This window comes from Miniopterus natalensis, chromosome 21 (assembly GCF_054644295.1).
Source record: "Miniopterus natalensis isolate mMinNat1 chromosome 21, mMinNat1.hap1, whole genome shotgun sequence".
NCBI lineage: Eukaryota > Metazoa > Chordata > Mammalia > Chiroptera > Miniopteridae > Miniopterus > Miniopterus natalensis.
This window is the reverse complement of record NC_142101.1, coordinates 9,817,590-9,832,628: the sequence shown is the minus strand read 5'-3', so window position 1 is coordinate 9,832,628 and position 15,039 is coordinate 9,817,590. Positions and strand designations below refer to the sequence as shown.

Genomic DNA, 15,039 nt, shown 5'->3' with positions numbered 1-15,039 from the left:
TCTTATCTTTCTTCTCATAGCAAATTGCATCTGTTTCTTCCAGGATGCAGTCTGGGACTTGCTGAGGCCAGCCTTGTTTGGGATCTGCTGCTTCTCCTCAAGGCTGTTTTGTAATAATTGTATTTACATATGCAAATGTGAATTCTTGTAAATATTTGATGAGCCCTTTCCTTGATTCAGTACTTTCCTACTCAATCATGCATTAATGTATTATTTATACTTTATTTACTTTCCCAAAGCATTTCAGGCAGCTGTTCTTTTGTTCTCACATTCTTAAATTATGCAAACATTACAATAACAGAAGAAATCAAAGGAAGGGGAAAATTGCACATAATCTATACCATTATAATAAATCATCTGTTTTCATTTTTCATCTTTCTTTCTAGCATATATATATCTGCACATATAATCTGTATGTAGTTACTAGCATAGCATAGATACTGTTTTTTTATTTATATTTATTGTTGAAAATATTACAGATGTCCCTTTTTTTCCCCTTTGACCCCTCCACCCCGCATCCACTCCCACCCCAGGCCTTCACCACACTCTTGTCTGTGTCCATGGGTTATGCATATATGCATATAAATTCCTTGGTTAATCTCTCCCCCCCACCCATTCACCCACCACCACCTTCCCTCTGAGATTCGTCAGTTTGTTTTTTAATTGTTAAAATCATGCAGGTAGAAGATTTCTATAATATGGAAGGGTATAATTTTTTACTAAAAAAAATCTTTTCCCCCATAATCTCTAGTTCCACTCCTGATAATTAGTGTTAAATTTTATTTCTCTCTTACAAATAGCCTTTTTATTTTTAGAGCTAAGAATAACACGTTTCCATTAATATTTAAGTACTTTAAATTAGGAAGATTGCCATTTCTCAACAACAAAAAATCACTATCACTAATTTTTATCTTGGATACACACCTAAAAATGTGTTATAAATGTTGACAAAAGGGAAAAAAATCACTGTTTTAATATGCATTTTTACCAAGAAATTACAGCATGCAATATTGAGCGCACAGGGACACGGACCAAATTAAAATCTTGAAGAGTGGATTTGTCATTTTGTTAATACTTGTAGATTGAAGGGAAAGTTGCTTTCTTTTTCTGTCCAGCTTTAATGGGATATAATTAGCCTATAACATTGTGTAAGTTTAAGATGTGCAGTGTGATGACTTGATGTTTGTATACATTGTGAGGTGATTACCGTGATAAAGTTAATTAACACACCCATCGCCTCCCATAGTTACCTATTTTTTGTATGTGTGGTGAGAACGTTTAACATTTACTCTTGAAACTTTCAGTTACACAATACGGCATCGTTACCTACAGTCACCATGCTGGACATTAGATCCCCGGAATCTGCTCATCTCATAACTTAACTCAGGAAGGGACAGCAGGGATCATGAAATTGTGATACGAGCCTGCCATTTCTTTTTTGGAACACATCTAATACTGGTATTTGTTCCCTTATGTGTCCTAGACTTGGTGCGGAGGTCTTTAATGATAACCTTAATTAGGAGAGTTTAAAGACGCAGGTTCCTGTTTGTTCTTGGAATCATCGCTGCAGGGCTTCAGAAAACTTGTTCAGTCTGAGCCAAGACCCCCACATGCTACTCCGCAGACTTCTTATAATAACCTTATGAGGAGGTACTATTATCAGCTCCATTTTACAGGTGAGATTGAAGCTTAGCAGAGTTAAATAACCTGCCCAAGGCCATGCAACGTGCAAGTGAGAGAGCCAGGGTTTGTTCCTAAGTCATCTGACTCTGGGGCCCAGGCTTGAAGCCATTGCACTATATTAGAACCCCCACATTACAAATGGGGAGTCTGGGGCTCAAAGAGTACTCAGTCGTCTGCTTCTTATATCCACACCTTGGCCCTTACCCTCAGCAGATAATCTGCCCTTAAATGTTGGCATTTTAAAGGCTATGTCCGTGGCCCTCTTCTCTGTTAACTCTAAGCCATAGCTTCTTGACTTTCTTGGTCGTGGACTCCCATTGGCAATTTGTTAAAATTTTGAACTTTCCAGAAAAATGCACATTAGACACACAAGTGTCGTTGAGCTTCAGGGGCTGCAGGACTTAAAGCCCACACGTGAGTCCCAGGCTAAGAACACAGGCTCTCACACATTGAAATACGTTCTAGATAAGTTAAAGAACTAAAGTTAAAACATAAAATGAAGCAATAAAAACTTATAGGAAAATACAGAGGAATTTGTTTCACATATTCTTCGGCTAGGGGAGGCCTTTCTAAGAACCCAGAAGCCACACACACACACACACACACACACACACACACAAAGGCAGTCAGATTTGACTTTATACACATTTTAAATTCTCTAAAAGGTTTTTCCAGCAGTAAAATTGTACAACTTTATGAAAATTCTATGACTGTGTTAAGTAAGAAGAGCACAGTTTGCAAAGGAGAAAGTCTCTGTGCAACGTGAACTGTTTTCTTACCTCCAGTGACAATGACGTTGGCTTTTATACAGTAGCAGAAAGTGTTCGCTCCTCTTGGCATGGAAAACTCTCTGACAGGCCTGGGAAACACAGATCTGATGTAAAACATGGGATTTCCTGCATGAAGCTAATTCCAGTTTATAAAGAGATTATGTTCAACAGGTTCATTTCTCAGTTGGTTATAAATCCATTTAGCCACAGAAAATATTATAAGTAATTATTAAATCCCCACAGAATCTATTTTACTCCACAACGTGGTGATATGAGCACAACACTTTGCATTGTTTCTACTTAAGAAAAAAGAAAAAATATCCAGAGGGAAAGGGGTTGGGGGGGCTGGGTGAAAGAGGTGAAGGAATTCAGAAGTGCAAATCAGTAGTTATGAAATAGTCATGAGGATGTAAAGTACAGCAAAGGGAATATAGTCAAAAATATTGCAATAACTATCTATGGTGCCAGGTGGGTATTTGAAATATCTGGGGGGATCACTTTGTAAAGCATATGATTGTCTAACCACCATGCTGTACACCTGAGACTAATACAAAATAATACTGAATGTCAACTGTAATTGAAAAATAAAATGTAAAAAAAGAGATCTAAAATAAAAAATCCAGTCCCTGCCCCCCTTAGAGTTGTGGTCGTGTTGGTGGTAAAGACGGGCAGAGATATATCACGTCTTAATCCAGAAAGGGTATTGGTGGCTAAGTGGGTCCACTGGTGGCACGTATGCCAGGGACACATTTGGAAACTTCCTCCTCTCACCACCCACATCCAATCTGCTATCAAGGCCTGCTGATTTTGCCTTGAAAATACACCTGAAATCTCACCCCTTCTTCCCATTCCCACGGCAATATCTTGGTTCAACCCTCCATCCCCGCAACAAACTGCTGTTTCTCAGCTTCTGCAATTGCCATTCTCTTTTCCCGTTCCCACCCCGATCCCATCGTCCTGCCACAACCAGAGGGATGTGTGCAAAACATGAATTTGCTCACATCTCTTCTCTCCGCTGGCTTCCCAAAGCACTAAGAAGAGCCCCATTCCTTCACAGGGCTCACTGGCCCAGGTGGCCCCTGTCACCTTCCTGGGCTCACCCCAGGCCCCCCTCTTCCCGGCACTTTATAATCCAGCCACAGCCGCCTTCTGGCTGCACTGAGCTTTTCCCCTTCTCGAGAGCTTCTGCACGGGCTGAAGATGTTCTCCCAACCATATTAACCACCACCTTCCTGCAGGTGTAACCTTCTCAGAAAGGCCTTTCCTGAACTCCACCCTCCCACCCCTACCAACTAAATAACGTCTTGTGGGTTATTTTCTCTCCTGGTGCCGTGTTATTTCCCCTGAAGCACAGGCATCTATCATATAATCTCAGTATAGATGTTGGCCCATGTCGTCCATTCTGTAACAAAATAAACTGTGGATACCATGGGACTTGAATGCAGAAGGCTCCCAATAAAGATTTCTTTGAATGCCCTTAAGGCACAAATACCTAGTTGACAACACCACTTTCCAGAGTCACCCAGAAGGAGATGTATTGATTCTGGCAAGTGTTCTCTGAACTTTTCCCTTGATATAATAGCACTTTGGAAAAAGAAAGATTTTCCAACAATTTTTTTGAAATAGGAAAAAAAAAACACCCCAAAACACCCTGCTATCAAAAGACCCTGCCTGGATGACAGCATCCTTCATCCCAGCTCCCCCTGCTGGCGTTATGCATATTTGCGAGCTCTGATCTGGGGAGGGAAGCCGGGTCATCAGATGGAAGGTAAAGAGGTGACTCTACAAGGGCCCATGTTACATGCCTGGGGTTGTTTAGTGAATGTAAGATGACGCCCAGACATGATGGCATTTCCAGGGGGATCGTGTGCTCCCTAAAAAACCAGGCTGGCCCAGCTGATGTGTCTCAGAGGTTGAGTGTCAACCCATGAACCAAGAGGTCAAAGGTTCGATTCCCAGTCAGGACACATGCCCGGGTTGTGGGCTCCATCCTCAGTAGGAGACATGCAAGAGGCAGCCCACTGATGTTTCTCTCTCATCCGTGTTTCTCTCTCTTTCCCTCTCCCTTCCTCTCTCTCTAAAAATAAATAAAAATATATTTTTTAAAAAGAGCAATGTCAGTGAGCAAGCAGTGTGTCCTATCTTTTCTCACCTTGGTCATGGGGGTGGTGGGTGAGAGTGACGGCAGGGGCCAAGGAAGAAGGCATTTTATTGTCTCCGTGATGATGTGGGGTAAGACAGTTCAGGGGGCCTCAGGTGAAGGTATTTTTTTTAAAAAGTGGCCCTCTCTCTGGATTATCAGCTGTCGTTGAATTACATTGTGCCCATTCCCAAGGGAGGGTGCCGTAGAAAACTCTAGATCAGGAAGGAGTTGGCAAACTTTTTCTTTAGGGAACCAGATAATTAATATTTTAGACTTTGCCATACAGTCTGTGTTTCATAGCTACTCAACTCTGCCATTGCAGCACAAAAACAGCCATAAATAATACATAAATGAGAAGGCATGGCCGTGTTCCCATACAATTCTATGAGCAATAAAACTTGAATTTCTTATTTTTATGGGTGTGATATGTTCTTTTCCTTAATTTTCTTCAACCATTTAAAACTGTACAAATTATTCTTAGTTAGCAGATGCTACAAAAACACATGGCCCCCTGAACTTGGCCCCCCAGCTTTTCTGACTCCTATTCTAGAAGTGGGAACACAAAACCCCAAGCAGTATAGCTCTATAATAGCTCCACCTGCTCGTCTCAGTCTTTTCTTAGGTGCTTTGCAGTATCTTTATTTAGGAAACAAAACGAGAAACTTAACATTTGTTGAGCACCTTGTGCCAGACATTAAATCAGGCATGCCACGTGAGCAAACTTAGGTAACTTTTGTAAAATGGAAAGGTAGGTATATTTGCGCCCATTTAAAGATGGAGAAACTGAGGAAGAGCTCATGGTAAAGGTGACAAAGCTAATGAGCGCTGGGACAGAAACCAGCTCTGCCTGGCTCCACAGCAACCCCACCCAGAGGCACTATATACTTCCCAATATAGTAATCTGCCTCTGAACTGGGTAACTGACAAAAATGAATGCCTAGCAGTTATTTGCAATTTTTTTTTGCAAATTTTCAAGCTAGGAAAGGGTGAAAGTTTCAGCAGATGTCTTGCAACAGGCCAACGTGCTTTGCGTGGCATAGTTAATTGCAGGTGTTCATCTTCTTGCTGATAGAAAACTTCGTGAAATTATCACACAAAATTATAACCAGAATAATAATCATTTTTGAAATGGAAAATTTTTTGAGAGGAGATTTTTTCCCCCAGCCTTTTGGGGAGCTGTGCGGGCTCCCATTTACCAGCTGGCCGATTATGGACTAGCATGAATGTAGCTTCATCTGCTTCAGCTCGAGACTCATTATAGGAAATGACAGGAATTGGCATATGTTGCATCTGGGGATGGAGTGGACCCGGGTCTCCTCCTGCTGAGGTGGCTGACACTCTAGTGGCAGTGTGGTTCAGGAAGACATGATTACACAGTATCCCTTGAGAGCTCTCTTTAGCTTCCAGATTTAGGAGGAGAGGGGCCCAAGGACGCAATTGAAAATCTCAGCCAGAGCCTCGATGAATAGATCAGTGATCACCGTTTGCTGAAGCTGTCTGGGTACTTTTATTTCACAGTCGACTGACTCCCTTGGGCTGAATGTATCATCAACCAAATTCCAGGAGATGTGACAAATCCTAGGAAGTCAGCGTCAGGCTCAGAGACAAACTCCTGACTATGGCAAAATGGATGCTTTGCAGAGCAAAGCAGAAAGTGCTGGCTGTTTGGAAAAATAAAAACCTTCTAGATAACCTCAGTGTTCACAACCACTAAGTGCTGAATCTATGGAACAGGACAGAGAGTAGGAATTTAAATTCTCCTCAATACTATTACAGAAATTAAAAACACATAACATTTTGCAGGGAATATATAAACAAAAGGATACATGAATCCCACTGGGATGGTTGCCTGTCTGTGCCTTTGTGTTTGTGTGTGTGTGTGTGTGTGCATGTAAATGAGAAAATGGAATGGGATAGAAGGATCAAAAGAAGAGAGGGAGAGTGTGAAGCTGTGACTAACTCAGTTCTGCTCTTGAGGTTACTTCATCAAAAAAACAAAGAACACATCAGATTTACCTAGAATCATGCCAGTTGAAGGGCATATTTTCCCTGACAAAAAGTAGGTGTCCAATCTGAGTGAGATAAAAAACATTACTACCCCACTTAAAATCTGATGCAAGAATTCACCACCTGATCAGCAGATCCTAATGCTCAAAAAAGAGTTTACTGGCTCCATTGTAACTTGTTCCCAAAAGAAAAGATTAATGCCTCTCCTTTGTTCCAGTATTAGAGTATTTATTATTATTATTATTATTGATTTTGACAGTACATGAAAATCAAAGTCGTCTTTAAAAATCTATTCTTCATGAAAGAGCTTAAATGTCTATAAGCAAATAATAATACTCTCAACTGTTACAGTGTATTATAGCTTTCAGAGCACCTTCACCCATCTCAGCTTATTCGAGCAACACAAAAGTCCTGCAAGTTAAGAAAGTCAGTCTCATTCCATTCATAAATGAGGTCATTGGGGTGCCAATAAGTTAAGTCACATGCCCAAGACTGCTTGGGTGATAAACACGTGGGGAGAGTGGCTCATTGCTCCCTCACAGACTTACTGCTTTCCTTGCCTTCTCTCTGTCTTGGTAGACGGCACAGCCGTGCAGACAGTCCTCTGGACCAGAAGCCTGGCAGGCCCTCGCTGCTCTAACGTCCCCTGGCCATCTGCATGGCTGCTCCTCCGCTCCCAGACCTCAGCTCAGATGTCACCCCCTTAGAGCATCTCTCGTGACCATCCTGTCAGAACCACTGCCTCCCATCCCTCTCCACGGTAACCCCCCTTCGTTTCCATCACATGCTCGCCTATACTTGCATTGTGTAGTGTGTATTTGATTATTTGCTGATAGATGTGTCTCCCACTAGAATCTGAGCTTCAGGAGAAGAGAGAGTTAGCCTTTTTTATATACCCCTGTATCACTTCTTGGGACAGTTTTTGGTCCATAACAGGCATGCAATAAATATTGCTGACAATGAAAAAATGAAACTTAGCTTCCTCTCTTTTCTTTATTGCTCTCTCATCTAGTCGGTCACCAAATCTCGTAAAGTATACAAGAATGGGTTTTCTCTCCCTCCTTCCTTCCAAGCCTTCACCATTTATTTTCTAAGCTATCACCATGTCTTCCCAGGTGGTCTCCCTCTTTTCAAGGTGCACCTTTTCCCCTCTCCAGTCCCTACCTGGCTGCTCAGGTGCTCTGTCAAAACACATATTTTATCACTGTCCTGTCTACAGCATTCAGCGGCTTCCCGTAGCTTTTAGGCTAAACGTCCACGCTTTATTATGGTTCGCAGGCCTTTCGCGTCTGCTGTGCCCAGCCTCGTTTTTCCAAGTCTCTTCCCTCTCCACGCTGCAGTCCTACTGAGCCACTTCCACGCGCTAGAACGCGTCACCTTTTCCATTTCCATGCCCTTGTGAATGCCATGTCTTTAATGAGGCTATTTATCCGCCCCACTCACACTCTGTGGCTTTTCTCTTCAAAGCTCCACACGCATGACACGCCTTTTAGGAAGCCTTCCCCAAGTGTTCTCCCTTACCACCCTAACTTACGGCGCTCTGAGCAAATGGAGATGCTGGGAAGGTACTCGTAAGTCCAAAACTCATGGGTTTTGCACGGGTAACTTCAGTTTCCTCCTGCAGGTCTAATTGCGTCCAACAAATGGAATAGCTAACGTCTGATTTTTCTAACAACTAATTCGATAGCTTGGGTTTTGTTAGCATATAGGTATTATGTGTTGGAGAACAGGAACATTACCCAAGAATTGCATAGAAAGTGAGAATTTACTTTGGCTAAGGACAGAACTCTAAAGAACACCACCATTTAAGAGCAGATACAAAAAGAGGAATCAGGGAGATGTAGTTATGGATACGCCTGTATTGATTTACTCCAATCGATTATATAGCAACAAACAACAAATGAGCAAAATTGCTGCAAGAGGCCCCATCCTGTTCAGATTTGCACGGATAACTTCAGTTTCCTCCTGCAAGTCAAATCGTGTCCAACAAATGGAATCGCTAACATCTTATTTTTCTAACAATCAAGTGGATAGCTGCAGCGCTGCCTGGGGCTTATCAATAATAAAAAGCCTGAAGTGCAGTCTCCCTCTGGGGAGCACGGCTGAGCCTTTCCCTTCTCCCTCCTCCACCCCTACCCAGGATATTGCCTTTGTCTTTCTCCCCACTAAGCTCCAAGGGCCCTTCTTCTGCCTCTGTCACTTGTTTCCTGAGCCTATGCAGTCCAGCTGGCTCATTTCTACTTCCTCTGTAACTCTCTAAATAAACTTTCTCTTATAATTTGAAAAAAAATAAAAAATACAATCCTGAAAGTGACATAAAATTCACGTATATAAGCTATTGCACTTACGCACTGTCCTCCAGTCTCTTCAAGGTGTCCAAAACTAAGGAATGAACACTGTCTAAGGAGCAGGATCCAAAGCAATTTAGGGTGGAAATATATCTAACTTTCATAACCCAGTCATTATGCAGCTTCCTTTTAATGCTGGGAATGAAAAGAAAGAAAGAAAAAAAGGGAGAGATTACGTTAGACACACAGACACATCATGCTGAGTGTTTGTCGTTTCAACCTGACATTAATCAGACTGCAACTCTGAACTGGGGTAAAGCCGGCATATATAATACCGCCCTCTGGATTATACCACTTTTAACTGTTTAATTAAATGTTCATAATCTAATTTATTTAAAATGGAGAAAGAAAAGATTAGCATTACATTTTGAGCTATAAATTAAGAATTTAAAAAATAATACAGAAGAATCACAGTCCAATATTAGTACCATCTTCTTTACTGAAAAAATTATGGTCATCTAAATGAAGACCTGCGTTTCATATTATTTTTTATCTTATATGAATCCATCCATTTTTGTATTTTCCAATGATTACTAATCATTTAAATCAAACCATTCCCCTACTGTTGGACACTAGATATTTTACTATCAGAAATAATACTGTGAGAGATATACTTATATCTTTCAGCTCATGGGGAACCCAGATCCCAATGTACAAATATTAAGACACTGGATGCACCTGCTCAAGTGTTTTCCACAAAGGAATCCAGCACGTAACCTCCACCACCAGCGGTAAGTGAGAATGCCAGTCTCATAGCATCTTCCTCATTTTTAATCTTTTCTGATTTTATAAGTGAGAAATTATACAGAATTTTAAGTGGTATTTCTTTTGCTTAATAGAGAGGACACATTTAGTATAAAATTTGTTTTTTTGCTAATAAACGAAATATATGCCTTACTCTAAAATCTTCAGAGACACTACAGACAATAAAAATCGCTCGTGACCTCATCAGTTGGAGATAACTGTTAGCAAATTTGCCTGATGAGCGTGTGGAAATGTTTCTTGACTATTTGTACTGTGTGTGCATGTGTATGAATTATCTGTTCATGACCTTTGTCTCTCTGGGGGAATTATGGTTTCTTTAATTGAATTCCAATACCTGTGAAAGAGTATTTAACCTATTGCCTATCATATTTGTTACAAATATGTATTCCAGTTTATTTACTTTACGAATGTTATCTTCTGGTGCCCAGAGGTTTTCTTTTGTGTAGAGTCAAATCTAGCAAACTTTTTCTTTGAATTTTACATCCATTGCTTTTGTTTAGAAACTTCTTCCATATTTAAATGCTAGTAAATAGTTACATAGATCTGCTATAGTTTTTCATAATTTAATTTTATATCTAACTCTTTAATTTATTTAAGTACTTACAGATTTTAATGGTCAATAGCACTTAGAACAGGAACTTCATTGGCTACTTTTCCTGTATATCGGAAGTTCTTTGAGATCAGAGGCATTTCTTGTTCAGTTGGATGTTTCACATCTTTACCATGTGGTCTGACACATTGTTTTGATTACATAAATACTTAAACTATGTCTATTTTAAAACAATGGGACTACCCGTGGAGTACACTTACCTTTTAAAGTCCTTTGAGTCTAAGACCTGATTTTGTACTTTTTTTTTGGTCTTTGCCTGCTTTAATCCAAAGTCGTCAGTATTTACTGTGAATTTATTCACAAATCCACCATCGTCCCCCAGCAGGATGTCGTCTCGGCTGAGCTGGTCGGCGACGGGCACGACACACACGCAGAGGAGGCAGTGGTCCATCGGCTTTATGACGAAATAGTTTTCCTGGAAACAGAAGAGCACTTTCAATAAGCTATCACATTTCTCTAAATACATAAACATTACATTTAAATATTGTCCCTACACATCCATTGCCCCCCTGGAACTCAGTCTCTATCTAAAGCAGAAAAAATAGATACTTAAAAAAATTTAATTTGTTTTGTTCCCTTTAGAATGAGTGAGATGTGAACATATGTAGAGATTCATTTATTCGTTCATTCAGCAAATACTTCTTGAGCACCTACGACATGCCAGGAACTATTGTAGGCACTGGCCATACAGTGTTGAACAAGACAAGTTTCTGACTTTGTAGAGCTGCCGTTCTAGTGGGGGAGGCCGATGAATAAAGTAGATCATTACAGAGAGTGGGAACTGCAGGTAAGGAGATAAACCACGATGCTATGGTGAACAGTGACTGAAGAGGCACATTAGGTCCCCCGGGCAGGGTGGGTGACCTTGGATCTGGGACCTGATTCAGAGGAGTTTCAGAGGAAGGAGGCTAGGAGGAGAGATTAATGATAAAAAATTACATATCTTGAGGATAGAAGCTATGGAGATTTTTCCTGGGTCAGGAAGGAGGGCACCAGGGTGTCAGATACAAGGGTATTTTGTCTGCAGAACAAGGAAGGAAGAGAGAAAGCAAGTAGAGGCGTGTTTCTAGTTAAAGTTGAAGGTGGGGGGGCTGGACTTTGAAAGCGGACAAGCCTCCCAGACTCAGTTTTCTCAGGAAAATAGGGGCAAGTTCATCGGTGAGAAGGAAGGAGAGGGCCTGAGATAAAGAATGGAATCTGGGAATACTTGCCAGGAATGGGAGAGTGAGTGTGCAAGGGCAAGAAACAGGCTGATGGGAGCCAGCGAGCACCCGGGCGAGTCCGCAGGCCCTGAACTTGAGGTGATGCCAGCCAGCGTTTGTCTCCAGCTGTGCCAGCCTCTGAGGGACCAGAGAAGGGCTCCAGCATCCATCCAGGACGAGAGTCCTGAAGGACAGAGACTTAATAGGGTGGAGAGGGAGCGTTGCTTCAGCCCAGGTGATCCCCTCAGGGGGTGCAGGTGAGATGGAAAAAGGGGAAGCAGGAGGGGGCCTGCAGAGCTGAGGAAGAGGCCTCTGGGGATTGAAAAGCAAGAGCTGGACCGAGAACAGGTTGCTATCAAGCTACAGGGCATGAGAGACGGACACATCCCCTAATAAAGTACATTAAGCAAGCAGCTGCCTTCCTGAAAATCACTCTGGCCTCAATAGATGATTAAACCCTGTGGACAAGCATAAGAGGTTCATTTTTCCACCAAGACTAGGGGCCCTATGGCACGAAGGAGGCTGAAAGCATTTCTTAACCCTTCATGTCCTTCAAATCCGCCCGCTTCCTGAGGGTCCTGATTTATATCCTTGCCTCTCCCTGGGCCCCTGTTCATTTGCTCATTTTGACTGTATGACTTTCTGTACCATTACATTACATATTACATTTATTCATGAGGTCCTTCTGGACTGCATTTGGTGTGAGTGCGAGGAACATGCCCATTACTTCCATACGTCTGCAAATGCTCAATAGTCAATACTGTGAATTGGTTAAGTGGTAACATCTCACCCACTGAAGGGCTTAACATTAACATCTGTCCCACTAGATTTTTTTTTTTTTTGCCCGAACAAGGCATTTGATTTAAGTAGATTTCTCACCAAACAAAGCTGGGCTAGAGAGAAAAGCTGTGAACTTGATAACATGAGCATAGGCAAAAAGCTATTACTTGGATTCAAGAGAAGGGTATAAAAGGGAGAAAGGAATTAGCCTCTCTCTCTATCAAAAAAACCCCACAATACCCCCAAATTAAATACACACTAAGTGAAAAAATATTAATAGTGATATTAATGCTGAGCTTGATTATTTAGTTAAACTCCCCTCATTGTACATATAGGGAAACTGATGTGCAGTAGATAAAGGTTGGTGCTCATATTCTACCAGCATGGAAAAGACAATCTCTTGTCTTTGAGTTTTTCTCTTGGTACAGTACCTGGTTGCTCCCTTGAGCTTTATAATCCCAGACAATAATGGTCCTTTCTGTGGTGGCAACAATTCGTTTCAGCTGCGAGAGGTAATCGCATCCTGTAATCCAAGAGGTATCCTGATAGAAAAGCATAGAATTGGAGGGGGGCAGAGGGGATGTACGTTGTGTTTTGTCCTACCATATAGTGATGGTTACTAAAAAATAGGTTAGTTACATTAAAAACCCCATTTTTGCCTCCTTGTTTGCAGAGGAGCCTCCAAGTATCTCTTCTGTGATGTCTTGAGAGGCTCTCATCTTTTCCCCTCTCACCCTTCCCTGGAGTTTCTCAGCACTGTCAGCTGGGGGACAATGGAGCTAGTGCCCGATGCAGCTCTGGAAGCACAGGGCGGCTGGCAGAGCAGCATCTTTGTGCCCTGTTCACTTAGGTGACAGCACTTCTTCACAGGGACACACAGGGAGACTAGATTAACCACGGTCTCTGGCCCTGTAGCCGTGCTTAAAATTTATATCTACAAACGACCTCAGTGATCACAGGTCTATGATCAAGTTGAGGTCAATGAGTTTGCCTGTGTCTTGCCTCAAGCCACCAAGTTGGGTAGAATCAGCAATATCTAGGATAGCACACTACTGAGCAAGGAGAACAGCTCCCCTTCATGGGAGCCAGAAACTGCTGCGTGTTTCAGGCCTGCCCTTGGATCTTCCGTAAAACACATTAGGAATCTAACAGGTTTTCTTCAGTTTAAGGAACAAAGGTGCAGAGGCCTAGGGAGAAACCAGACTGCTCTGCCCCGCCTGATGGCCTGGCCACCTCCTTTGTAGTTCAGTGCACCGGGTGCAGGCAAGCAGGGGGGCAAGTCAAGCATCTTCGGGTCTCAAAGGAAGGCATGTGGGATTCTGGGAGCAGCCCCTATAGCTTTTCATCTGCTGCTAGGTTACTTATCCAATTAGCAATGTAGAGCAAGTAGATTACAACACTGCACTCAAATTTTTATGCTGTTTTCGAGTTTAAAATAAAATGTCTTGATATTATTTATATTGGCTCTTTCCTTATTCTCACAACTTGGGTTGTGTCTCTTTTTTTACATTTTTGAGTAGAGGGTGCTTAGAAAAACTTAAGCGATTTAAATCAAAGCTTCCCAGTGTAATCAGTTTCCAAGTAATTCTCTTCAATCAACTGAACTCCACAAAGCAAGATCTGGGTCCCCTGTGCTGTTGCTCAAGGTTTAGTTTTAGTCAATAAACCTACATTTACAACGTAGGAAAACATCTTATTTTCAGAGCATTTCACTGAGTTTGAGATTAGTTATGGAGGAACCATCACCACAGCCCTACATTTGACTTAATTGGGAGTTTTCAAAATGTACTCACTGTGACGTTGGTGCTGGTCTGCACTCTCATCTGTAAACGAAGGAAGAAAGCAATGAAACCTCGTTGGCTAAGGGTGCGAATGCTGACGCCTACATGGCACAGCATCTCCTCGGTTTACTCTCACTTGCCATTCCCACCTCCACCAGCCTCCTCCCTGTCTCTCCTTCCCCTAAGGGTCTAGCTCTGTGGACTGTGCTCTGCTGGCTTTGGCCAAGGTGTCTGCTCCTGTGACTGGTCTTTAAGCCTGGTGGCCGCCCTCAGAGTCTTACATTTTACTGGTTCTTTTGTTCCTCCCATTTGCCAATTGCCTCCCATCCTTTAGATGCTTAGAGCAAATAAAAAATTGGGAATGCAAAATAATACTAACAGCAATGGCAAGAGTGATTTAAAAAAATGTGAAATAGGCTGATGTGAATATAGATTGATGTAGAAAAAAACCACATTGCTTTATTTGAGATTTATCTCTCAAGTTATTGAGGGACTTAACATTCTGCCCAGTGGGCTTCCTCTTTTATTCAGTAAGTTCCAATTGAATATCATGCCCCGGGTACTATAATAGTTGAGGATCACAGATTTGCTCCATGCAGAGCTAGAATGGACACGAGTGGCCTCTTATACCCTTAAGGCGTGTTAATTAATTGTTTAGTTGACGTATATTAATGACCTGGTTTCTTTTGGATGCTCAAGTATGTAGGGAACGGCTGCCCAGAGGGAATGGATTATGTGGAAAAGTGAAAAAGTCAGGGCCATCACTGTTAGTGTGGTCATCTGGTTGTGTCTTTCATCTGAAGAGTTCACAGAGGCTTTCCTGCCAGGGACTTATTTCTAGATGGACAAACTTATAAGGAAATTGGTGAGCAGAGAGCAGGACGCCTGTGGTTCCTCCTCTTCAATCTCCCCAACTTCATCTTCAGCGAAGTCACTCAGGGTCTCTTATC

The 15,039-nt window shown here is 42.0% G+C and overlaps 1 protein-coding gene across 1 annotated transcript in view; it reads right to left on the bottom strand.

Annotated features, from left to right (window-relative positions):
* Positions 1 to 15,039, bottom strand: part of WDR64 (WD repeat domain 64) — a 54,678-nt gene that overhangs the window by 29,419 nt on the left and 10,220 nt on the right. Inside the window, exons 5-9 of the mRNA XM_016196045.2 lie at positions 14,102 to 14,131; positions 12,740 to 12,850; positions 10,527 to 10,741; positions 8,952 to 9,086; positions 2,463 to 2,542 (exon numbers count right to left, since the gene is read on the bottom strand). Coding sequence (XP_016051531.2) covers positions 2,463 to 2,542; positions 8,952 to 9,086; positions 10,527 to 10,741; positions 12,740 to 12,850; positions 14,102 to 14,131 — 571 coding nt within the window. The remainder of the gene's footprint in view (positions 1 to 2,462; positions 2,543 to 8,951; positions 9,087 to 10,526; positions 10,742 to 12,739; positions 12,851 to 14,101; positions 14,132 to 15,039) is intronic.